At 37.0% G+C, this 27,618-nt stretch overlaps 1 protein-coding gene across 6 annotated transcripts; it reads right to left on the bottom strand.

The window, feature by feature from the left end:
- Window positions 1-239: 239 nt before the first annotated feature.
- Window positions 240-27,608, bottom strand: LOC117972784 (double-strand break repair protein MRE11-like). 6 transcript variants are annotated; one of them, XM_059028457.1, is made up of 20 exons: window positions 27,546-27,608; window positions 26,498-26,591; window positions 26,024-26,156; window positions 25,370-25,530; window positions 24,160-24,247; window positions 23,655-23,796; window positions 21,215-21,329; window positions 20,474-20,659; window positions 19,739-19,910; window positions 18,410-18,490; window positions 17,234-17,360; window positions 15,276-15,382; window positions 14,920-15,093; window positions 11,177-11,236; window positions 9,563-9,755; window positions 7,435-7,530; window positions 6,035-6,096; window positions 3,009-3,073; window positions 1,889-1,985; window positions 240-1,666 (listed from the first exon to the last, which is right to left on the bottom strand). In XM_059028457.1, the coding sequence occupies exons 2-20, from the start codon at window positions 26,515-26,517 to the stop codon at window positions 1,610-1,612; spliced, it is 2,136 nt and encodes a 711-aa protein (XP_058884440.1). In that variant the 5' UTR covers window positions 26,518-26,591; window positions 27,546-27,608; the 3' UTR covers window positions 240-1,609. The 6 variants fall into 6 exon arrangements, with proteins under 6 accessions (XP_058884440.1, XP_058884438.1, XP_058884439.1 ...); XM_059028455.1 differs by having other exon boundaries at window positions 27,467-27,561; XM_059028456.1 differs by lacking the exon at window positions 27,546-27,608 and adding an exon at window positions 27,472-27,539.
- Between the last annotated feature and the right edge of the window lie 10 nt (window positions 27,609-27,618).

Raw genomic sequence — 27,618 nt, 5'->3', positions numbered from 1 at the left:
TAACAAATTTCATGTCTCTAAAAACCCATTGCCCCACAGCATAGTGTATGTAGCGCTAATACTTCCCATTGTAGTGTGATGCTTGTTTGAGAATGGAACATATTATTTCAGTGTTATGTTATTATTAATTCAGTAGCTTTGTAATATTCCCCATTCTGAAAAAACAGGCAGTTTGGCAGGAGAGCTGTATTATAAACAATGGGAAGCTCCTGCAGTGATAAACAATGATAGAAACAAAATTATACTTACATTAGAAAATATTTATTTTTGCCAGTACATAACAAACAACTGTAAAACTTATAGTAAAATAAGTCCCAAACATTTCGGCATTTACCAGAATAATGTACAAAACAAACAATTTATATATCTATATTTTTATTTAATTTTGCCACACAGATAAATCAATTAAATAACGCCTGCAATGTCGACCTACCTGTAAATCTGAGATGTGTCAAGAAAGTGGCTTCAGTATTTTGTTTAAGATAAGGTGGTAAAAAAACAAACAGATTAATCTTTTTTAGTCTGCGAAATGCATTTTAGCATAAATACCATAAAACCTTTTGTGAATTCCCATTAAAAACACATTACTGCTTGCAGTGCTGTCACTATGGGGATTCCGACCACAGCAGTTGGAATGCAAGTATATAATTACTCCGAATTACTATGCAACACAGGACTATTACCATAACTTACTATGTAACTGCAGTGACGCTCATAACTAGAGTGGGGGCCCAATTACTGAAACTATCCTGACTGCTTTACGTGACAAAGACAGCAGGGAATTATTTAGTTTTTATTTTAGAACTGAACCATCTCATGCTTGTCTGTCAAAATGGATTTTATTTTGTCCAGGCAATAAAAGCAGTGCTTGAGGCGAAGCATGCAGCGGGACTTCAGACAACAGCAAATCAGATTTGTAATACCTCATTAACGTGCCATTGCAATACTGAACCTGGACTCTTATCGAAAGGAGTCTGAACAAAATTTGGTTCTGTAATGCGTATTATACTCTTGTCTGTCAGAAACGGGTTCAACACCACATAACATTACTGACCAGAAAATTAACTCATTATAATTGTGTGTTTGGCCTCAAAAAAAAGTCTTAACGAGAAAGGGCAACAAGCTTATTTTTAACAGTACTAAAAACTGTTTGCAAGGATGACTACTACACTGCATTGCATTTAAATCCATCTTAGCTATATCTGAGATCCGAGTCAAGAGAAACCATTGAGGTCACACGCTCAGTTGTGCCCACAATGCCTCAATCTGGTATGCAGTCACAGTCTAATATCTATTCATGGCTTGTGTATGTATAATAATCAGATCAGGCATACTGTACCTGTTGATAATGCAGGGATGGAAATAAGATTACAATTGCTTAGCATTCCAGGTTTTTTACCTTGTCATACACATAGGCCATAGACTTAAGTTCGACTGGTTAAGCTTGGAGTAAAGCCTGGAATGGCTCAACCGCTAATAGTGGGGATCTTTTTTTTCCCCATCCATGCAATAAACTGTTTAAACAAACAAACAAACAAGTAAAGAAAAAACAGAAAAAAAAATCATGTATTTCAGTAAAAAATTTCTGCAGCATGTTCTGTTTTGGAAGCTAACGCCGACCTCGTCTGTTGGCATTGCCAGAGCTTTTAAAGGGGTCAAAATCGTCCTGAAGAGGTGAGAAAAAAAATGTTAGATAGGAGGTCACATTAAGCATGTAATAGAAGAAACAGTTCCAAAGTTATTGCTGTTCAAAGTGGCCAGAAAACTTTCTGTTAACCCATTATGTCAAACGTTAGTGTTCAGATCTACTCGATAGACTCCCTGTCTGCGTTGATTATCGTGAGCCATCCTCAGTGAAATCAGTTAAAAAAGATCAAACACAGCATACCTCATCATCGTCCTCATCAAAGCACACCCCTCTCGATGACTGGCTCTGACCCTGAGAGCCTCTTCTACTTGAAGATACAGACGACAGACTTAAAGACCTTAAAAACAGAAATATGGTGAATGGCACCATAGCTTTATGTTTGTATTTATGTTTGAGGTGGAGGCTAGGGAAGATATTGTGCTTCCCAACATATTTTCTTATTATAATTATAATATATATAAGTATAATTATGAATTAATAAGCACATTTTATATACAGAGAATAAGGACGAGTCTTGGGGTTTAAATAGGGAGATTGACAGATATTTTGGCGGGCCAGAACGGGGGGAGGTGCCCTAGCTCCTGCCCCCTGAACCACACTCAAGGTTACAATAAGCAGGTCAAATAATTATCTAAACAGACTCAACAAAAGAATCATACAGAACACACTGGAATGTAAACAGCTAAGAAGTTAAATATTAGAGAAAAGTATTTCATATCTAAACGGTTTTTTTTTTTTCACCTTTATTTTGCTGAGGAGTCTGTATGTAAAATGATTTAGGAGCTGAAAAAGCAGTGGCAGCAGTGTTACAAAAGCATTCATTTGAATAATTAGTCAGAACTGTGGTTAGATATTGAAATGGCTTAACTAAAATTAGATTGAAAGTGTTCTAATGCTTGAGTATTTGCAAAACACTGGATCCTACTTTGATGATGTAAACAAGACACTTATTGTCGGGCACTGATATAACTCCATTGTTGGAATGGTTATTCTAAATCCAGTTTAATTAAACTACAAAAGCTCTCACATGAGAATAAGAAAGGGAGAAAAACAATAGCCTGCACATACTTCATGTACAGCTTTCTTTTTTACATTGAACCATTATCAGACTGAAACAAACAAAAATAAGTTGCCGATTTTCATTTTACTTGCAATTAAACCATTGAGATAATAGCTTCCGACATGTTTAAACATATAATATACCAGATTAATAAAACGCAGCCTGCCCAGTCACCAAAGGCTCCTGACATGTGTGGCTGTTTAAAAGAGCAACTTGGTATAGTTGTATATAATGGTAAATATCACTTATCTTTACATTGTATTTTTTCTTTTTCTTGTCTGAGAAAAAAAATATACCAACCTTTGTTCGACTTTCCCAGGTTTTACAAACGATACATCATCATCAGAGTCATCATCGATTACAATCTGAAACAAATGGTAATCGTATATATACACACACTGCTGTGCAAAAGCATTTTTCTACTCTGATGCATTATGAGCATCTACAAATTACTCAAAGCCTCCACTAATGTTTTCTATTATTATAACAACCTTGACTTGCATAAAGGAGGAAAAACATTGAGTGAAATAGCTCACGTCACTCGATTTTCAAGGTGTGGTATCTGAAGCATAATCAACAAGTACAGAGAAAAATCATCTCTAATTGACAAACCAGGACTGGAAGACCCAAAAAGCTGTCTAACAAGGATGAGCAATACTTTGAAGATAATATCCTTAAGGAATAGAAAGAAGACAACCGTTGAATTGACAACAGAACTGGCAGAAGGCGCAGGTGTCGTTGTCCATCCATCAACAGTCCAAAGCACCTTTGACCATTGTTCCACAGTCCAATTCCTGTGTTCTTGTGCATATTCTAGCCATTTAGTCGTGTTCCCCTTTCTTAACAGAGGTATTCTTACTGCAGCACATCCCTTAAGTCCTGATTTCAAGAGTGACTTTCGTACTGTTGATTTGATGGACAACAACACCTGTGCCTTCTGCCAGTTCTGTTAATTCAACGCTTGTCTTTTCATGGACTTGCAGCTGATATTGTATTTGAAAGAAGCATCATTTTTACATGTACACAATATGTGTGAAACTCTCTTCAATAGTCTGTAGCTTTCAGTTTCAAGTAGACCAAGTACAAGATTAAATAAAAGTTGAATAAAAAGCAGCAAGCAGTGCACAGAGGTTTGCTTTAACCCTTTAAGGACCAGGATCGTGTTAACACGATCATACTGAAGTGGGCTTCTTGGACCGCGACCATGTAAATACGCTTAAAAAAAAAACGCACTTCGTTTTGTTGACTTACAGGGCCACCGTACTTTGCAGTACAGGCTTGAAACACATATCAGTGGATAGGGGAGGGACTGAAGTTCACTTCCTGATAGTTTTTTTTCATGTGCCGTCACTGAGAGGGGCATTTAGTGTCTTGTATATGTTTTTATGACAATTATAAATATCAAGAAACGAGTGGATATAAGCAGATACTATTTCATGAACTAAGTGTATCAGGTACATTTTTTTTCCCCTTATTACTGATAATAATAGAATGAATAACTTATTTTATTTATAAATATTTATTTTGAGAAAATACATTGAGAGTCGTGACCATTATTGCTTATAAAAACTCTAAGAATAAACGTATATTATGTCATTGCAATCACTGAGGTGAAACAATGTATTGTAATTTGCCCAAACATCAATATTTTTCAACAAAACTTTCAGGAAATATTCTGGGTCATAAAATAACATGCATGTCTAAGCAGAACAAAAAAAAAAGTGTTGGGGGGGTGGGAGAGAGAAAAAAAAAAGTTTGTATGTTTCTGAAGTACTTTATAATGTTCCCTAGAGTGTTCTGATAAAAAGGACACGATGATGCTACTGTAAAAAAAAAAAAATGTTTAGTGAATTTTTATAGGAAGAGAGTCGAATACAGCCAAATAATTCCCACGGAAAAAGGCTTGGTTTTGAAAGGGTTAATCGCCAGTCTTGACCCTGTTTGACCCCACTTTATTTTTTAATGAGACTTCATGACTTTGGATCACAAGGGCTGGATCTGTGCACCCTCCTCTGCCGGATACTCGAGTGTAAACGTGGGATTTCTTCTATCCACCGGGGGCAGAGGGTTGCAGGGGGAGGTTAATGGTGAGACTCTGGTGTACCAGCGGTAGAGAAAAAACAAGTTTAGGATGATGACAAGCTATGTGGTATCATTTCAATCCCACTTGTTTCTATTTTAAATTGTACTTCTAGAATGCCAATCGAACAGGACACTGAAATGGAGAAGCAGCACATCTATTGGCAAGGCCCAATTTTCCTACAAATTCTGCCTACTTGATTTTTAATAGTGTTGAGGTTTGACTGGGGTAAAGGTCTGACCTGGAATGTTTACTTATCGGTCCTAGACATAATGCCTACACCATTTTGATAATACCGGTACTTTCAAACCAAATTACTTTTATTCCACACATTGCTGATAATATCCCTGAAAAAATGACATCATAAAACTATCAAGATTGAAACCATGACACTGGTCAAACTCGAGATAACTTATTAGCAGCCAATTCACAGCCTGAGCCCATTGCACAAATGAATGTATACAGATCTCTATCTCCAACAGCTCAGTGAATGAGAGTCTTTTCATTTCCTGAAGTGGCTAAAGGGCTTTATATACGTCACTTGGACTTCCTATTGATTTTCTTATTTTACAATAATTCAAAATCTAACCTCTGTCTAGGCATGTTCTCTTGTAAAGCCAAAGAGAGTTCTATTTCCATCGCCCACTCTCTCACTTACCCACCCATAGCAATTAACAGTTCAAAGACATTCTTACATAGTGTTAATTCCTAGCATGTGTCAATCCATTAACCTGCGATCACCCTGGGGAGTGAAAGATTCTCATCAAAAGTATTGGTTCCAATAATTATTTCGCATTGTGTCCGGTGTGTGGCAGCCTTGAAGCATAAGGGTTTTTATATAGACCTATAGGTCCTTCTTTTTGATTATCCTTCTTCAGTATCCTAAACATATCTTCATTCCAAAAAAAAAAAACAGTGAACCCAACAAAATGATCAGATTAGCCTGGATTTGGGTTCTGCGCTGATTAACATTTTATAAGATGTAATTAAGACAGCATTAAAAGCTGCACGATAGTGGATCTTTACCAGCATCACTAATCTCTTTCCATTGGTCAGCTCTGCCAGGTGGTTTTATTTGTTACAAACTCTTTAGCACTGTCTTTCTGATTTGAGAAACAAGCAGTGCTGTGGGTTCATGCACTTGCACCTCTGGAGGCCTGGGTTTGAATCTGTAAATTACTTTGGTTTCAGATTAGCCCTCAGTAGGTACATGCAAAAAAAAAAAAAAAACAACCACTCAATTTACCTCCGGAGCAACGTTTCTGGGAGCTGGTGTCCTGGTAGACCTCTGGCTGCTAGTTCTGAAGGCTTAAAGAAAAAGTAATACAAACATGAATAGCTTTTGACATTCACAATTCCCTTTGTACATTGCTGCAACAAATATTAGAACCACTCAATCATAAATGTAGGTCTGTTGCAGTTGCAAAAACAGCACTTTCACGAAATGTTTAAACTTTGACCAGGACCTCTTGTCAAAATGTTTGTCTACATTACTACCAAGTTTATTTTTAGTATTTATATTATAAACATATTCCATACCTACTTTAACATAGTAAATCAGCTAGTATTTTTTTTCATATTTTTTTTAGACTCTTAATGTCACAAGCATATTCTTAATGTCCTGAACATGACTTTCTCTTTTTGTTTTTCAAAAGTCGAGCCTATTTATCCTGCCACAACACTTTCATTTCACAAGTTTACTTCCTGTATCACAGGACGAAAGGCCTGAACTGAACGTTCAATGTTGCAAGTAAGAAAATGTAGAGTCACGTGGGGTACTACTACCATAGACATATATAGAACTAGACCCGCCAACGGCTGACTGAGCGAGAGTTCGGTCCGCCATCTTGGATGCTTATAGGTCTGCCGCTGAAAGCACTGTAACCAATGTAAACAGGCAGATACGTGCAGCGTTTTTCGGGGTTTCATTTATTTAGACCGTGGATAAAAAAAGGGGCTTACAATTTAGCTAGACTGTCATCTGTCAGATGACATGAGCTTTCCACCCCTCAGTGCCATTTCAACAAACCGAGTCCCTCTTATTTTTAACCATCCAAATAGTTTGACCTCCTCCCCGTACGGGTGTGCAGTTGAGCTTTTCATATGCTAACACTATTTCACCTTTCCTTTGAAAGTCTCTGAAGGTGTACAAATATGTTCTTGTGTGTCATTTGCTGTGTTCAATTTAATTGTTTGATTTTTAAAATGTCTTCGTAACTTCACAAAGCCTTTGTTTTGAGTTACAGTTACTTCCTCAGGAAATTGTCTTAATCCTAGATTTTTACTTCGTATCTCTTATTGTATTCTAGTAGTATTTGCACTTACTGGAAACTATACTGTATTTAAATATTGTTTTTGCACTGTAATCTAGTACTGCCCTATAACACTTGTAAGTCACCTTGGATAAAACCACCAGCCAAATAAAACTAACAATAATAATAATAATAATAATAATAATAATAATAATAATAAACACAAAATCTATTAGCACTTGACAAAGTTGAGGAAATGCAGTAATATATATATATACAAGTATATATATATATATATATATATATATATATATATATATATATATGAATTAAACTGCAGGTGATGTGGGTACTATAGGTATGTTTAACAAGAACATCTTTGATAATGACCTACCGTCCATGATGGACATGTTCTTTGTCGGGCTGATGACTGGGTTCTTGTGAGACCGTCCTCTCCCAGAGGTCTTTGATTCAGTTGAGCCAGAAGCTCCTAAACAGAGATAGAGACAGAGCCTCCAGTGGTCATTTGTCCACTAAATCAACAAATAAATAATCACAATTAGCAGGCTCTGCTTACACCCTGGGATCCTTCAAGAAGCTGCTTGATGAGATTCTGGGATCAATAGGCTACTAACAACCAAACGAGCAAGACGGGTCGAATGGCCTCCTCTCGTTTGTAAACTTTCTTATGTTCTTGAGAGAGGTCTATGACAGAATGGCAGGGTGTGTTTAGTTATGACAGGAATCTCTCATTGGGTCCGACTAGTTCAGGGTCTTTGTCCACCTCCACTATATCCCCAGCCTGCTTTCTAAAATTGCGATAAAGAACAAAAATAATAATAATAAAATCACTCAAACCTTACTCAAAAGCTTTTAAAAATAATGTTGTTTGTCTGCAATCCTCCCTTTAATATACAAGACAACAAATCTCTATGTAATTCAAGAGTATTTCTGTAACACAGTGGCACCCAGAAATCCTCCCAGTCATTCAAAATGTGTAGCGCAATGCACTGATCGTGCCCGTCCGTCACACTCCACATGGTAAACGCTGGGACTGCCTTCAATTTTCACAAAAATAATACATCCACTTTGTTTGCTGTGAGGAAGTTTTCAGTTATTTAGCATGGACTTGCTTACACAGTGGTATCAATAGAAATGAAACGGCTGAAACAAAATGCTACTGTAAAAACAAACCTGCAATCGCCTTCCAAATGGTCTATTTATTTTGGCAAAAAAAAAAATTACATTCAGAAATTCAGCTTTTAAAAGTGATTGAAAGGGGACTTTATTCTAGAATAGTTATTAAGATAGGCAAATAACAATATAAACAGAAAGAGCAATACCAAATGACAGAAAACAGGATATTAAACCAGTAGGAAATGAAATATTCAGAACATGTAGACTGTATTAATAACCCAGAGGAAAGAAAGCACTTTGTCTGCTTGTATGAGAATGAGTCAAGCAAAACATATATCAAACTGTGTGGTCCAGTGGTTAAAGAAAAGTGCTTGTAACCAGAAGGTCCCCGGTTCAAAACCCACCTCAGCCACTGACTCATTGTGTGACCCTGAGCAAGTCACTTAACCTCCTTGTGCTCCGTCTTTCGGGTGAGATGTAATTGTAAGTGACTCTGCAGCTGATGCATAGTTCACACACCCTAGTCTCTGTAAGTCACCATGGATAAAGGCGTCTGCTAAATAAACAAATAAACAATCCCATACACCACTGCAAACATAATGTACGATTACAGACTGTATCACAAAATAACATAATCCGACAAAGACCGTATGGGAGCAATGCCTCTATTTCCGTGAAGCGTTCTACATACGAAATCTTCCGGTGCTTCTGTTTGAAATGCTAATTTTACCTTCCGAGTGAGCTGTGTCCGATTTCTTAAGTGCACTTGTGGTTGCCGAAAGCATATGCACTCAGGACACAGCTGTTACTGACACATTTGGATGTAAAAAAAAAAAAAAAAAAAATTGATCACAGCACCATTCTTTTCATAGAATTATCTTTTTCATTTATATTCAACCCTTTTAAAATATCTTCAAACTACCAAACCTTGACAGCAGGACATCCATGAGCTGTGATGCTTTGCTAATTGCCTTGCTAATTGCCTAATACAGTTTAAAATCTACAGTATTACTATCAATAGAAGTATCCAGTAACCATCAATCTTATTCGTTAAGGTCTTACGGGAGTAGGGCTCTTGCTGTTTCAGCACAAGCTCTGATGCCTCACCTGCTGTATCACAGTGTACTTGTAACTGAAAATATTTACCGATATGTATTATGTGAATGATAGGATATTTGGATATACCATATACACTGCTGTTCCCTCTTGAAAATGAGTTCTCCTTTATGAAAACTTTAAATTAAAAAAAAAACATGAAAATGGGAGAGCAATCTTTTAAAACTGCAGGGTACAAATACAATACAATTTTGGTCTTGTAGGGTATTAAACCACATGGGTCTGCCTTATTTTTTATTTTAAAAAGGCGAGCTGGCCGTTTCACTTACCTCGCCCTCGTCTTGACGTTCCTCTGGTTGTTGACCTCTGACCTCCTCGGGCCCGTCCCCTCCCTCGACTTGGTGGGGGGGTGATGCTGTCGTCCGAGTCCTCAGCATTGGGCTCCTCCAAGATATCAATGTCATCCATGAAGGAGGTGGACCCATCTCCCTGAGACCGGTGGGCTTTCGCCCTGTTTAAAGCCTGGATAATGGGGGGAGTCGTGTTCAAAGAAAAGGAGATATATACAGTAAAAAAAAAAAAAAAAGTAAGTAGCGGGGTTCCTAAAAATATAGTGTTCTACATCCCCACATGTTGCTACAATAAATAATGTACCTGTAATTTTTCTTTTCATTAAGAGCCTGACAACTTTTTACACTTACAACTTTAGTCTGTTTCAAAGTTCTTTTCAAAATGTCCGCTCTAGTACATTATTTAAACAGTTGTAGCAACATGTGGGGATGTGTCACGCTACATTTTCGGAAACCCACTACTTACTCTTTAAAACCCTTTTCTGAATCCTGCAAGAACAAGAAGACTTGTTTTGTGCATCCCTTGGTTGCACGTACGGAGAATGGCACCTTTTATTGAAAGGTTTGAAAAATTGAGTTAAATGGATATGTGAAAAAGCGTACAGTCAGTGCACGGATTGAGGTTAAAACAACATGGCAGTGCGTTTTTACTGGACTAATTGGCAATGGAACTTGACTCGTGGAACACGATTGCTCGTAAATGAAGGCGTGTTAGGTAATTAACATAGGAGGGTGCAGCACATTAAAATGTCAGAGAATCACCAGAAAATATAATGCTGCAATAGGACACTCCAAAAAGTAGCTGTGTGAAACAGACAAATGGATAGATGAACAGATGGATCAATGGATAGATAATTGAATAATTACCTATTAAATGTACAGATGAAGCAAGCTAAATACAGGGAAACACATTAACTTTCCTCATATGCCCATTGTAAATTATTGCTTAAAAAAGAACGAAAATCTCTTCTTGCTTTTGTTGCTTTAAACTATCTGGTACTGTACTGTATATTCCATCAATGACTACAATCTGAAATGAAATCTTTCAAGGGAAGTTTAGAATACCGAGCACGTACTTCATGTTTATCTTCAACACCTCTCAATATTTTGTGTGAAAAAAGTCAAATAAGCCCATAACTACTTTGACATTCAGTAAAAACAACTGCATTATGAATTGCAGCGCTTGTAATAAATCTGCTATCTTATCAGTGAAATTCATGTTTGTCTAGGAGTCACTAGAAACTGCTGGTCTTTTTGTTTGTGTTTAAAAATGTGCTGCCAATGGATGAACACACATACCCATAATATGTTGTGTGCTTTTTTTTATTATTTGTTTAACATTTTTCTGTTTCTATAGTAACCAATAGATAATTGGATTTGTTTTGTTGTTATGCAGAATTTTAGATTAATAATACCATAGCTGTGTCAAATACACTAATTTGCATTGTGTAATAACTTGATTGGATTCGCCCATCAAAACAAGTGAAACTGCACGGTTGGTTTGTGAGAAGCCAACTAGAAAGGAAAGAAAAGAGCCTTGAGGTATCATAAAGTGGATAATAATACAAGGTATCTAAGAGAATCACTGCATACCTCTCTGACATCTTCCTCCTCTTCGACAGTGTCCTTCTTTGACTCTCGGAAACGTCGAACCTTTGAGTTATTAAAAAAAAAAAGGGGGGGGGGGGTAAATATGAATTGACAAGGCACTGATTAAATAATTAGCTCTGATTAAATTAATAACTTTGCCATAAACTGCAGCACAAACATACAGGATGTCCTTATAATCACTGACGACATCATAATGTATAAAGGTTAACAATGTGTATAAAATACAACAGTTTATCTGGTTATACCCCAAATACAATCCAAAGCATCTACATGTTAGGAGTCTAAGGATTTCATAAGACTGGTGGAAAAAGGCAGTGAACACGTTCTTTGTGTACAGACAGACACAGCTGGTGCATTTTGAATGAAGACGCCAAACATTTTAAATGAGGCTGCAATACAAAAGTAATGAAACCACTGAGCAGTAGCTGATGAAAGTTGCTTCTTAAAGGATGGTCCAGAATAAACATAAGAATGGCAAGCTGTGAAGGCTGTTTTGTGACCTAGAGAAAGTGTTATAGGGACCTAAATAAAATGAATGTCAGACCTTTAACCCTTTCACTGGTAGAAATCAGACCTGTCCAAGTAAGGTGGTTTGTATTGACAAACTGAGATGTATAGTTTGGTTTATATATGGGGGAGTTAATGTATATTGGTACGTGAGCACGGGGACGTGTGTTTGTGGAATAGGGGGTGACAGGGAGGCAGTTAAAATCCTCCCTATAAAAACACGTGGGAAAGTGGCTGGACCCATGAATTGAATAAGTGATTAAACGATTAATTAAGGCTCCAGCCACATGACTAAAACTAAAACTAAAACTAAAAGATGATAACAATTGCTACCCGTGCTGGTTTTACACAAGCACGATACTTGTTTTGTTTTGCGTCTTTTGTTTGTCTAGTTATTTTGGCCACCGTGCCGTTTTGGAAAGTATTTATGTTTTGTTTAACCTTTATTTATAAATGAAACATGCGCATTAGCTCTTCAATCACCATTCTGTGTCATTCAGTTCCTGGTCTGACATCACCACACAAGCTATCCTGCCACACAAACTAAAAACAAAAAAAAAAGATTTTCAGACTTTGTAGGTCCCTTCATCAGGCAGAAAATGGTGCAAGAGTAATCACTACCAAGGTGACTTTTTGTTTCAAGACTTATACCTTTACCTCACCCCCAGAATTGTACTATATTTTAGATGAAAAGTCTTGAAAACTGACAGCATGCCATAATGGCTTCAAACACGCAATCTTGAGGTCAGCCTGCAACTACAACTTTCAAAAGCTGGCTGTTGGTAGCTTTTTGCTTTTAAGTTTTATAAAACAGCTGTACAAAGTAGATTATCTTTTGAACACAAGAGCTAAATCAGAGAAGCTTGAGTGTTTGATATTTTTGCAGTAGTAATGTCAGGATTGAAGTTCCCTCACAGAGCTACTGTACCAGGGGAAGCTCAAATTGTGCCTGAAGCCAGCGCCAAATATCTGTTTTCTTTCATAAACATTCAATTCAAATGCACCAAAATTATCCACACACACACAAAAAAAAGGTTTCCTCTACTGGACTTATTCATCTGCATAAATATTAAAGAATCATAATAATAATAATAATAATAATAATAATAACCATACCTTAGACGGCAGGCAAAATTTGATTAAATTAACATATTTTAAGACAGGAGATAAACAAACAATCAAACTCTTAACAGTGTGAAAATAAATCACCATGTCTGTGTATCAAAAATGTATTTGTTTACCAAAAAGAGCAATAAAGAGTGTAGAGGAGGAATGTACAGTAAGTGAGTTGCTGGTGCTCCAAGGAAGGAGATAAAATATGATAATCATGTACCCATATTTACCCTTCACAAGCAAGGTTATTCCGTGAGAAAAATTGCAAGAAACGTCAATGTTTTGCATAGCAGAGTGCACACTACAATCAACAGATACAGAAAAAACGGTAGTTATGCAACCAAAAGTTGCCGAGGCAGAACGAGGAAAACAACTAAAAGAGAAGACAGACCGATTGTTGAAAGTCCAAGGCTAATTGTTTCCTAACCAGCACTCAACTTGCTGCTGATTTCAATTCCACATCAAAAAAGTCACAACATCAAAAGGAAACAGCTGGTAAGATTGAGAGAGTTGCAGCTCGAAAACCTTCGTTGAGACGAGGAAACCATCAAAAACACCTCGAATAGCCATTAAACCATAAGGGTTGGTCCAACTCTGAAGAGTAAGTGTGTTCTGGACAGATGAATCACTGTTTGAACTTTTCAACTCTAAAAGGAAACAGTACATGAGAAGAAAAACAGGCGAGAGATTGTCAGGATGTTGTACAAATGTGGTTGACATTTTATTCATCCACAAAAAAAAGCCCTTGAAAAATGAAATATATATATATATATATATATATATATATATATATATATATATATATATATATATATATATATATATATATATATATCCAAAGTGATTTTCAGAAATAACAATATAATACTAAAACATTTTTTAAAAAATGTTTCTTATAAGGTAAAAAAAAAAGAAAAAAAAAGAAAAAGAGAGTAAGGAGATACAGAGAGAAATCGCAGATGAAAAGACACAGCAAACATATAAACACGAATGAATAGTTATAAACATTTAAAATACACAACTAACTAACAAATAAAATAACACAACGCATAACACAGAAACACCCCAGAATCACACTGGCAGGGAAGATGAATCCATAGCAATCCTTAAATCGGAGGCAGCAGAAACAGGTGTGTGATGGACGCAGGTAAAAACAACACTATATATAAAACTATGAATATGGAAAGTAAATGAAATGGCATTTTATTACATTATTATTAAGCCTTCAGTCGTTTCCCTTTCTGTTTGGACTAATATCCAATTTTATAACCATGTGACATCTGTGCACCTGTACTACAAAATTCAAAGTTTTCTTTTCATTTTCATCTTGGGGGGGAAAAGTAATAATGCACAACTAAGGGCACCTGGATATGTATAATTCAATACGCCTAGTACTTTTTGATTAGAAAATGATTCTCAAATGAACAACTGTGTGACAAAATGTGATGACACCAGGCCTTTTCAGAGCACAATATGCTGTATTTTAATTATGTTAATAAGGGAATCAATAAACCCCCTTGGACGAAAACATCTGCAGTATTAATTTAGAGAGGTAAAAAAAGCATTATTTAGATCTGCCACTTTCTCAAAGCGTTTGGTATGTATCAACTCACTTAACAGCAGGTCCAACCTATACGATGCCCTGACATGCCAAGACATATCAAGCTGCTTAAATAAATACAGCATACCATTAGTTTAAAAAAAAAAAAACTACCAATTAGAAGTGCCTTTAATTTTTAAATGAGTACTAATGCCATTGATCAGAAAGTTCCATAGATACAGTAACAGCTCAAATAAGCATCTCCCAGGGGGCTAGGTGGCAGAGCAGGTGGTTCAACTTTCATGACTTAAGTTAAGTCCACAGGACAAAATCACCACACAATTTGGCAGCATTAGTCTACTTGACCAATCAGCAGTTGGTGTTCAGATCAGAATCTAGCTGTGATGGTAAGCTCTCCTGGTGTCTGCTGGAACCTTACCAGATTGAAGCCAGTGACACTTTCCATGAGCACCAAAACCACAAGCAAAAAACATCACATTGAGATATTAGTGAGTAGAGGAAGCTATAAAAGCAATCCTTTATCTTCACTTCAACAGCCACTGACCTCCTCGTCGATCTTGTCCTCCACGGCGTCGATGTGGCGCTCCTTCAGAAAGCGCTGGGTTTTCTCCAGCTGAAACTTCACCAGCTCCTCGATGGCGTCCCGTTCCTCCTTATCCACAAACTCCTGGACCGCCTTTCCCATTCCCTGCTCGGTCAGCAGAGACAGCTGGACATTCTGGAAAGCATTAGGAAACATAGCGATGTACTTTCAGAGGTGTTTGTATTGTCATATCAAGACAACTGCTTATCCTTCCTTTCTCACAGGTGATTCAGAGAATAAGATTCTGGAAATAAAAGGATGTGCCTGTCCGTTATCCTTTTAAAAAAACTATTGTTCTTGTTTTGAATTGTACTCACTTTTTCAGCCGTCTCAAAATACTGCTTCACTAGATCCTCCACTCTCAAAGTCGTTCCTTCAGAGGATGTCCTGGTCACCAGCCCGTCAAAGTTGATGGGTTCATTATCTACAAAAAAAAAACAGATAAAGAGTTTATCAAGGAAGCGTTGAGCATTACAGTGCTCTACTCCCTGCACCTTGATGCACGAGGATCCAGTTAATGGTTTTCTAGTTTGGTAGCACTCGAGAACGAATCCTGTCTGGGTTTCCCCAACCCAAGTATTGTGTTTTTCCACGTTGCTGCCAGTACGCATGCCTCAGGCCCACCTTCTTAAGGGGTTGAGGGAGAAGTTCAGTCTCCATGTCTTAAACATGCCCTGAACTGGTGAAAACACATTTTGAGGAGGTTGTGGGAGGTGATCAGTCACAAAATCCTGTAGCAATTTTTTGTGACTTTTGTCCTCTGGGTGTATGTAGAAATGTTGGGTAATAATTTAGAATATATAATTATTAATGGTACTCTCTTAACCCTGTCTTCCCTTTTCTTATAATCAAGTACTTCATTCCTATTGAGTTTGTCAACTTTTCTCAATTCTCTCTCAATAATTTGTTCTTTATATCTTCTTTTCTTAAGGTTTATTTTTAATTCCTTTCTCTGTAGTCATCTGCACATCCTATCTATACTAAAAAGAGAAATTCCTAAAGAACTGGGTATAAGGATAAAAATAATCTATTCTGATGAAAATGACTACAAAAAACAGAGAAAGGAATAAATCTTAAGAAAAGAGGACATAAACAACAAATTATTGAGAGAGAATTGAGAAAGGTTGACAAACTCAATAGGAATGAACTACCTGATTATAAGAAAAGGGAAGACAGGGTTAAGAGAGTACGATTAATAATAACATATTCTAAATTATTACCCAACATTTCAAAAATAGTTTGGAAGCATTTATGTATACTTGTATATAGCTGACATTTTAGTCCACAGTAAACGTAAATGGGTCATAGATACATTAAGGGACATTGAAACCTGTAAAAGCACATGTAAAGTGTGCAAATATATTGGTAAAGATACAAGTGAAATCAAAAATAAAGAAAAGAAATATTCAGTCTTAAAAAATCTGTCATGTAAGGATAGCAACCTTGTATATGGTATATTTTGCATAAAATGTAATAAAATATGTAGGAGAGACAGAACCATCTCCTCCAGAACCACTTGTCAAATATAAGAAATAAAAAAGAAAACGAACCAATAGTTCAACACTTTACAAGGAACAGAAACACCATGAATGACCTAAAGTTTGTGATTTTAGAAAAAATTAAATTAGATAATTTACAATACAGAAGAATAAAAGAAAATAAATTAATAAATAGACTAAATACCATGATGCCTGATGGTTTAAACAGAAAGGATCAGTAGATCGGTGCATCATTAGCTACATAGTGAATGACATCACAAAGACATTAGCTTCAAGAGAAATAAATGTGTGGTTACCATGGCATCAAAAAGCCTATAAATACCTCCAATGTTATACTTTCCCTTGACAAAATGTATGTTAAACATAACGAAACGTTGGGAAGTTGGCTCTTTGAGCAGAAACTTTATATATATATATATATATATATATATATATATATATATATATATATATATATATATATATATATATATATATAACGTTGGTATCACTATTATTATTATTTATTTATTTAGCAGACGGCTTTATCCAAGGCGACTTACAGAGACTAGGGTGTGTGAACTATGCATCAGCTGCAGAGTCACTTACAACTACGTCTCACCCGAAAGACGGCGCACAAGGAGGTTAAGTGACTTGCTCAGGGTCACACAATGAGTCAGTGGCGGAGGTGGGATTTGAACCGGGGATCTCCTGGTTATAAAACCGTTTCTTTAACCACTGGACCACACATCCTCCTATAACATCTTTCCACTATGTTAAACAAAAGTGCAACCTACCTTTTCTGTCCTTTTGCTCTCTGTGTCTGAAAAAGTGAACAATATCCTTGGGGTTTGCCACTCGGTCGACAAACTTCTGACTGAAGCGTAGAGCATTAAATGGTTCAAAACCTCCACTGTAATCAACCTGAGAAACAAAACAAGTCATACAGGTATTTAGTGAATTAGTCAAACTCGCTCTTACTTATAATTTACTGTATTCTTTATTTTGCTCTTACTTGAATGTGATCTTATTGTACTTTCATAACTGCTCTTACCTGTATTATGATATACTGTAATGTGATATTTTATAATGTGATAACTTGAAATGTTATACTTTGTAATGCAATACTTTTTACTGTGATATTTTGTAACAATTTTAAGTTGCCCTGGATAAGGGCGTCTGCTAAGAAATAAATAATAATAATAATAATAATAATAATAATAATAATAATAATAATAATAATAATAATAATAATAATAATAATGTATAGTACTATGTGCATTTATTACAGTCTGTGTTCAAATGTACTATAAATAGTTAACAAAAGATGTGTACAGTTGAAGACGAGAATTCTTCTTTCTATCATGCTTTGGCTGGCAGCTCCTCTGTTGCTACCTCTGAAAATATGCTGTTTTTTTGGATGCCATTTCTTAACTGGGAAGCAAAATAAAGTATACAGAAGCATTCTTGCATATTAGATCCTTTTAGAATGCATAAGTGCAGTCCTATCCATGACAGCATAATCATATGGCTGCGAAATAATGTTTTCAACTCTCTTCCAAACCAGAATTAAGATTGGCAATCAATACCATTATATGTTTAAAACTGATCACTAAAAAGTCAAACCATCTATGGCAATTGAGCACTCTGCACTCTTTCAAATTATTTAGGATCAGTATATTATTATTTTTTTTTCAGCATCAGCACTGCAAAGTAATACTTCTGCCACAGTAACAGTTTTTTTTTTCTCTTATAGCTATCTAGGACCATTACATGGAAATGTACATTTAGTTACCTTGGATAAGTCATCAATATAATAACTACGGTCCTATATCCGTCTCGCACGTCAGTAAAACGAGCTCGCTCAATTCTATGTATGGAAGTATCCCATTTTGAAAGCATGCTTGTTTAACCATGCATGTGAATAGCATACCATTTTGAAAGCATATAAGCCAGTAAAGTTTTCAACATACCCGCAGTCTGATTAATGGCTTCTCTGGCTGCAGTGGGTTTCCAAGTCTCTCTCGCTCAGCAATATCCAGCATTGATTCAATCTAACAATTCAACAGTGGAAATACGTTTTGTAACAGCTAATGACGTTAAGCTTATTCAAAAGCGCCTTCAATATTGCTCAAATATCGAATTCATTTTAATTGTGGTATTCATCTGGACTGTTCTGAAAGGTATGTAAATCATACATTGCATTAGAACATTTGTTTTATTAATGTGTCAACCGTTTATTATATTTAAACTCTCTCAGCTGCCTAGTCTGGGTTAACAAACACCACAGAAATTAAAAATTGCTTCTGAAATGACTCCTTAAGCTAATTGTAAAGAAGAGAGGTGGGGAAGCATATCAATGTTGCACAAGCTTCACTGCACAATGCTTCAGCTATGGACTTCAGTTTACAAAACAAAGCATACATTCACTGAGGAGTCACGTTTTGCTGGAGTAAGCATGGCAAACAATGACATGAGCAGACACAACAATAGAGAATTATACAGAACACCTACACTGTAGGATACAAACAGGTAAGAAATGAATTACCAAACTGTTTTCTTTCTAAGAAATTTTGAAGGTGAATTATATACATATCTGATGCCATCAGTGCTTGTACTTTTTAAGTCCACATTCATGGAAAAAGAGAAAATGCAATTTAAAAGTTTTGACACTGGTGACTCAGTTGCACTTGCCACTTGAATCAATCATCTGAGGATCCACTGGATATGGTCTATCAACAAGCACTATGCCTGGATATGGTCCATCAGAAAGCACAAGCCCTATAACTATTCCTGGCACCTATCATTCTAGACCTTTTGTCTAGCCTCTTGCTTGAACCTCCATTCATCTGTCTGTATTCATTTCCTGAAAGGGGTTTCGTTGTAGGATAATAGAAAAAGCAAATGGATAGCTCTATATATTCTTTGTTTCTTTACATCCCTATCCCACGAGACAGTCACGATACACAGTAATGAAAGGTTATCTTCTCGAGTCACAACAGTACAGCTAGACGATCCCATTTGAAGTTACCTCAGGCCCTGCTGTGCCCCCTTGGTGTGTTGCCTAATCAAAAAGAAAAGTTGCCTTTCCTTCTCCAAAGCAGCACTGTACTGCCTTTGATGGGACTGATTGTTCTTCCCTTTAAACTCTAGTCCAAGAATTATTTTTTGGGTAGTTGCAAACAGTAATTCATGTTCCAGGTTTGATATTAGTCGGACCAATTCTTGGGAACTGAGATTAATTCTGAAATAGATGAGAATGAGTCAAATTATATAAAAAAAGAGGTTAGCCTGCCGGGTACCTTTTCGATGCAAAAAGCCTCAATTTTCTGAATAACCTTGGGATTGTCAGGATTGAAGAGGTCTGTGTGGTCCCCAAGTACCAGATCCTCAATAAAGAACTGACGCACAGTCTGCAATGCAATCTTCTGCAGGTTCATCTTTTTTCCCTTAACCCGTAGCAGCCCAACGTGCCTGTATGAGAAACACCAATATGCGCCCTTAAACTGAATTGAAATCACTGAATACAATAAAAAAACAGCAGCTAAGAAAAGAAAATAGGTACCAGAAAATACTTAAAAAAATAAAATAAATAAAAGGATAATATTGCTGTATTTATCAAGTATGGGTTACTCCATGTCAATAAAAATATGTACTTGCTTGACCAAACTTTTTATTATTATTTTCAAAGAAATACATGCCTTTAAAAATAACCTGTAGGGTCAATGTGCCAAGGATGACTTGATGACAAGAAAAGTCCAATGAAGTCATTTCATAAAATGAGGTGAATACCTTTTCCAAAATATCTCAAATCTTTATTTACAAGCCAGGATTCTCGCCACACTGAATTTATTTGTCACAGGCAAAAATCAAAAGTCAAAATAAAAACAGAAAGATCAACCGAAACAATAAAACCCTGAAACCCTGCACTTCAAAATCGGTGAGTGTGCTTTTACGAGGGGAGTCACTGGGGACCCTAAGAGAATGTTTTTTTTTCTAAATGTGTCTACTGGCCTATGATTTTTCTTCAGTCTTACTTTTTAACAGCCTCTCCCGGAGATAGAGAAGTTACAACAGAGCTGCCTGGCTGAGTGATGTAGAAAAGCTGCTGCTCATTCCTCTCAGGGGCGATTTTACACTCATGCTCGTGGCCCCAGACAACCAGATCGAGGAAGTCATCCAGAAACTGCTCTGGGATGTAATTGGTGGCTCCATGTTTGCTTCTACAATTAGAAACAACAGATGTATTAACTATGTAAGCCTGCTCCAATAACTCATGATGTGACTCATCATAACAAGTTACAATTTGTGGACGTTTACTGTAGTCAGAGTTTAATGTACAAAGTTGTTGATAAAATAACTTTTTGTTCATAGAGGAGATTAGAATTAGAAATTATAAAAAGACAGGGTTGAAGCTTTGTATTGGCATCAGCACATTTTTTTTGTTCTGAAAGGTCAATCTCCTAAATCAAATGTCTGAGAAGTTTATTTCTGGTTAAGTAACTTTATTGGATTTCCTTTCAGGGAAATAAAAATGTGAATATTGAAAATTTAGTCCAATTGAAACAAAATCCTGTTTTGCAGGAGAAAAAAAAATCCATTCCCAAAAAAAAGTAACTGTCAAGTTTTGAATAATGTTAATCAAGTTTGACCCCAGTTCTAATTTTGCATGTATCTGGCCCTGTTAAGGTACTGACAATGTGACTCAGGATGGTTAACTACTATATAAGCAAAATCCCAGATGATGGAGGCTTTTGGTTTTGATTACAGATGGGTACCTGTTCTGGTGAATAACAAACATGTTGAACCAGCTGTCTTCATCCTCCTTCGGTCGGAGCATGGTCACTTGTTTATTGACAAACATCCGGTACAGACGCTCATCTGGAATAGAGCCTGAAGAGGACAAATGGGAGTTTCAAATAAAATAATCAAAAAAAAAAAATATCAAGGAAATCATTTTCTTCTGCCACATACCCTGTTTGTAAATGGTGTTGTACAGGTGTTAAGTGCCATCAGCTTAAAAATACTTTGCAATATTTTCATGGGTTATGGATTTTAGGCCACAATGGAGCTTGCAGGTCACATTTACAGTATAACCACCTGCTAAAGCAGGCAGAAGCCAAAGCACGCCTGTTTAAATTTACAGTGACAGAGTGGGAAGAATGATCTAGAGGGAGGAAGCTGGTGTATCTGCTTCCGAAACTATTTTATTATAAAATTTAACATAATAGTAACAGCAATTGTAATTGTAAACCTAGTGGAACGTTGGTCCCTTCAGGTAATTAGCTACCATTTTATGCCCGCTACTGAGTTTAATTCTTCTGCATGGTGCCCTGTTTATTTTTAGAAACAATCAATAATGTTGTAAACATGTCAGCCAAGTTTACTGTGCAGGAGAGACAGAACAGAAAGCAGGGGACAGATGTGATGTGATTCCCATCCTAGGTTAAAAAAGTACTGCGCAACGTGGCACTGAGAGAGTATTAGGGACTATAGCTTTGCCACAATGTGATACAACCTGCTTTCTTCAGTCTTCATGCCCAACAACCCCCACAGGACAATTTGCCAGTTAAGGACCTCCACGTTGCTCATTAATGCTTAATTAATTGCCAATTTTGAAATGCGGAATGTATCTTGTAAATACACAGAGTCACCAGCAAGGTGTTCATTATATTGTACTGACCCGTGCCCTTGGAAGAAAACCAATCGAACCTGCAGCTCTCTCCTCCCCCCCCCCCCCCCCTCTCTCAGCTGCTCCCGCCCACTCCACTCAGACTGACCAACTGGGTCAATCCCTGCGCCTTTCCCCGTTCTATGTGGCGTGGTTGCATCCTCACGCTACATGCAACACATACACAGGACAAGACAGACAAGACACAGAAACAGGACACCAAGTCCAGCAGACACAGAATGGTGCTCGGGTCGCTACAATATTAACCCTCATTGGTTCACTGCCCTCAATTAAGAGCTATGAAAGCCTGTCAACACCAAATGTACAGCTGTAGGGGAGGAGATCTGTTCTTGGGCCCCTTCTCTTCAATATCTACATGCTTCCCATGGGTCACCCCATCCGCCAAGACAGCCTCATGTTTCACTCCTATGCTGACGACACCCAGCTCTACTTAAAACTTGACCCTGGTGCGTGATGCTCCCACCGTCGCTCGCTTTAAATCAACTCTCAAGACCCACTTGTTCTCTCTTTCTTTCAATGCTCTTTAAGCCTGATATCTGCTATTAGCTGCTGTGTTGTTGCTACTGTTTCATGTATTATGCTGCTATATCATTTATTATGCATTTTCTCTGTATTTAAAGTATTATGGATTTTCTTGTTGCTACTGCATCTTGTAAAGCAATTTGTGATGGTGGTCCACTATGAAAGTCACTATATAGAATAAAGATTGATTGATTGAAAGCTGCACATTGGGATGCTACTCAGTAACGTGGAGAGCACTGTACCTTACTGTCATTCTCTTCTGATTACATAAAAAAAGAAAGAGCACACTGGCTAGTTTTAATTATTACTGAACAATTTGGGAAAAAGGCTGCAATATTCTTACTTCTTCAAGAGTAATTTCTCCAGCAAGAAGGGACAGGTTAACATTGTACTTTGTCATGAGTGTTGCACATCACCAATTTTGCATTCTTTTCAGCTCAAGATAACAGCGATCCTTATTTAGGGCAATTTCTGAAAAAAAGCTCCTACATTATCAGCACCCGAGTCTCCCACTCAGTGCAGTTCTTAACACATCATTTGAAATTGTAATATTATTCATTTTAAATAATGCCTTCTGAAATGCTGGATTTCATTCAACTAACTGGTTTTATGACCAATAAGCAATTTTCTGACTAACATACAGTAAGCATAAGGCAGGAGTTTCAAATTTCTTGTCCAGTTTCTGTATATTTATCAATTGATTGAACCCTTTGAACAAGAGTTAAACTAGTCTGGGCTATAAGAACATGCTGCAATTTAAGCTGAAAACGTGGTGTGCCATCTGCTACACTTCATCCTGAAAGCTAAGAGAGGATCTAGTTTCAGAACCATGGAAACAAATAATTAGAAAGAACTGATCTTCATTTTCTATGTGAATGTTTTTTGTGTATTTTCAAGACACTATTGTAAACAAGACTGTGATTTTCCTTGTAATTATTATTATTATTTTAAATAGAGACACAAATTAGTCAAGTAGACTGATCAAAGATCAAAAGGACTCTTACCTATACCATAGAGGGCTATCTTGGTGCTTCCTTTCTGCAGCAGGATAGGGCTGATATCAATCTTCTCGATGGACATGGATCGACCAAAGTGATTGACCAGGCCAGCGCAGCTCAAGATATCCAGGGCGCAGAGCGCATCCGCCTTCATGCCATGACAAACATTACTGGTATTAGGCATGTCTGCATGACAGGGTGGCATTATGGTTTCAGGGTTTCATCTACAGCACTTTCTGCTTTACGACGCTGTAGTTGGGAGCCACAGATAACAGATGCTGCAATTTGTGTTTCATGTTATAAAGAGAATGCACGTATCGGTGAAACTGTATTGAGGCAAATGCACCCATGTCCACCTAATAACGAGCGAGCCAAATAGTTAAAGAAAGAGTACCTTTGTGCAATATTGTTAACCCTTTAAAACTGCTTGTTCTGGATCAGTTTATAGGCTGTACTCTCCATATAGACCCAGTAAATAGATTGTGTACTGCGATGTAACTGCAAGTCTTACCCCAGTAGGATCATCATGGTTGCCATGAACACTGAAGACTGGGATGGAGATGTTGAGGTTTTCATCTTGATAGTTCACCCATGGAAACCTGGGGAGAAAATATATAGAGGCTAATTTAGGTTGCTTTGTGTGGTTTGTAAATCATTTTTTGATGTAATTAATGTGCCAAGTAGCTACTCAAAAGAAGGGGCGTTGGACCAAGAAAAATCTACAGCTTAATATATCACCTGTACATATACTGGTGTGTTTTTTTTTTTTTTTTTAATATTTTATTCCATTTTATTTATTTACTTTCCATTTCAATTTGTGAAAAATGTTGCCGTTTGCTTTTCTATTTATTTATTTATTCATTAAATTTAGAGTGACCAATTATTTTTATTTATTTCCCCCCCAATTTGGAACGTCCAATTATGTTTTTTCCCCTCACTGCAGCGAGTCCCCACACAGCAGACGTTCTGAGGGCGTGTGAGCGTCCTCCGAGCTCACAAGCCTAAAGCCAGAATCGCTTTTACGCAGAGCAATCCCAAGCAGAGCTGGGTGGGCTACCGATCCCGGAGAACAGAGATCAGCCCTGTTTTTTATCCACTGCGGCATCCAAGCTGAGTGACTCATCCTGCTCCCAGAGGCTCCCAGCGGCAGCGCTTTAACTGGATGAGCCACTCGGGGACCCCTGTCGTTTGCTTTTTTAGTTCCATTTTTAGTTTAGTAGCAGCAGGGGTTTTGTTAATCTGCCTTAATCAGCAAGTGTTATTAATCCCCTTTAGCCACTAAAAAATAAATATAAAGTGTTTAAAAGCCTCTTTTACTTTACTGTTATAATAGAAATATATATTTCCCCCACACTGCAGACGAATCCTATACTCTGACTGGTAACAACTAATATTGAATAGTAAACTAATGTATGTTGTTTGGATGTTTATTCGTATTTTAAGGATTGAAAAAGCCACAGAAGGTCTCCTTCTTCACAACCTATGCGACAGTCACGGCTTTAAGGAAAAAGGATTAGTTAAACACCAAATGTAGGTGGTATATGTATATGAGTAGCAATATGGTTAATCATGTAGATATGCACAAGCTGCACTAGATTCCCCATAGACCTCATGTCAGGGTAGCAGAGGGCTTCTCTTATTGTTTTCTAATTACCCCTTCAATTACTTCTGGTATGTAACTGTACATAGTCTAGTTAATAACCCGGCACCGCAATACTCACTTGCCAAAGCCAAAGTTAACAGCCTGGTCACTGAGGATTTCAAAGTGTATCGGGTGATCTCCCATGCAGTACTTCCTCAGCAGCTCCATGCAACTGTGCAGGGTCCGCCGAGAGGGTTTGTTGTCGTGAAACAGATCGCCACCCAGTAATAGTAAATCAACCTTTAAAAGAGCACACAAGAATTGTAAAAGAGTATTCTGATCACTAGAACGAGAACTGCACATTAGAAAACCAAGTGGGATCGACTCAACTGATCGAAACAGTGGCAGATGTAAGCACAACCATCATTTATAGTATTTAAAAACAAGAGGACTGTTGTGTCTCTTTACTTGGAAGTACTTGGATCTTCCACTGTTTATAATCAACTGAATAGACTCCAGTGTCTTGTGTTTTAGATGTTACGTGAGCTTCTCCGCAACATTTAGTAATGGCCTTCCCTTGAGCAAATTTTTGCGTTTTTGGATGTTGAGAGATCAAGCACAATGAGACCCAAGACGGATTCAAACAAAAGTCATTTACTTAGTCACTTAAGGTTGGTTTCACTGCCCCATTTAGCAATGTTACCTTTGGTGGGATAGTCAAGGGTAAGTGCAAATTGAGGTCTGTGAAACCAGTCACTGGCCATTAGAGGAAAACGTGCTTTCTGTGGCTTACTTCATTTTCTTTGGCACATTTTAAAATCTCATCAAAGGTCACAAAGGAATCGTTTCCACGTATGGCATCCTTCTCCATAAAGCCCAGGTGAATGTCAGTTGCTATCAAGATCTTGAACGTGTTCTCATCATCTCTGAAATATTAAGACATATTACAACAGGTATTAGGACAACGTATAGCCATCCTGTATGCAAGGGTTTGATCTGTTTCCATAAAAGTGTTCAAGCCAATATTCTTTTTTTATATATAAAAAAGCTAAACATATAACTAGAGCGTGTAGGTCATACAGTGAGTGTGTAGGAGTGGATGTCAGAAAATGTGTGAGTAAAAATGTCTTATGAAAAGGTTTTAAGAAAGTGTGTTACAGAATGTGCAATTGTGAAAAAAGATGAGTGAGAGAAACATTAAGAACATTAAGTGATGCACATGTCCCTATTTAATTTGTATAAAGTAATGCTTATTTCAGCAACTTACAGGGTATTTTCAGAGCTCATCTTGAACTCAACTGATCACCAGGATAGCACAGAATATAGATGCAGAATTTTTGTTTATTTCGTCAATGAAGGACCTAGAGAAGAACAAGCCATAAAGTGATATTTAAAGGTTTGCATGCTACAGAGTGCAGCAGAGAGGGCTGTTGGACATATATATATATAAATGTGCATGCATTTGAGAAACTATTTGCAATATTTTTCATGAGGAAAACAATCACCAGATGCAGAAAAAAAACACCTGATGGATATAATTGGCAAACCCAACCCAATCAACACATGTATTTAACTTAAAATGACTGTTTTGCTTTCTTGGTCACAATCTGAGGGACTTCCTTTAGTGAAAGAAAACAAACTGGAAAGCCTACGTTTGATTTCTGACTGTCTGTAAAGGTATAGAAGAATGTAATCAACAATAAGAGAATTCATAAAAGTGAGAAAAAAAAAACCATACGGGTTTGGGGGTACGGCAGTGTTAATTATAGTTATAACCTATTTTACCAAAACACGTGATAGTAGATTAATACAACATACACTACATGAAAATGCATTTTGTTCTCAAATATTATATCCTACTGTACTTACTGAATTAGGTATTAAAGACCCTAGTCAAAAAATCCTACTAACAATTTAACCGAATTCTGAGCTAAAATTTTTATTTTTATTTTGTTTTACTCAGACTACTTATGCAATGATAATATTAATGTGTATTGAGATCAGAATGTTAGCTAAATGCTGTCTTTAAACAAATACAAAACATGAATTACTTTTGTCATAATACTATAACACGGGTTCATAGGAACAGCACTCAGTAGCGTATATATTTTACTGACAACTTGTTTGCCGTCATGCAATTTTGAAAATAATAACCGTGTCTCTTTAGAGCACACAAAATAGTATAATTCTACACTGTTGTTATCGTTTTGTGAAAATGTTAACATCAAAAAATTACCAAACCGGCTCATTAACTTCAGATGCTCTGTCTGTCTCAGCGGTCCATTCTGTGTATCCACGTGAAAGCTCCCTCCTACCGGAAGTGCTTTGCTGTTTACGGTGGGGCGCGCAGAAATGTGGGAGTTGTAGTGCGATACCTCTTCGCTGTCA

Source organism: Acipenser ruthenus, chromosome 8 (assembly GCF_902713425.1).
Source record: "Acipenser ruthenus chromosome 8, fAciRut3.2 maternal haplotype, whole genome shotgun sequence".
Lineage (NCBI taxonomy): Eukaryota > Metazoa > Chordata > Actinopteri > Acipenseriformes > Acipenseridae > Acipenser > Acipenser ruthenus.
This window is presented reverse-complemented; position numbering and strand designations above follow the sequence as displayed.

Coding starts and splice junctions, on each gene's coding strand:
- LOC117972784 (XM_059028457.1), bottom strand. CDS start 26,517: ATGAGCTCTGAAAATACCCT. Junction 18,491..19,738: donor AGGCTTTTTGCATCGAAAAG/GTACCCGGCAGG, acceptor TTGAATTGTTAG/ATTGAATCAATGCTGGATAT. Junction 1,986..3,008: donor CCTGGGAAAGTCGAACAAAG/GTTGGTATATTT, acceptor TCTGTTTTTAAG/GTCTTTAAGTCTGTCGTCTG.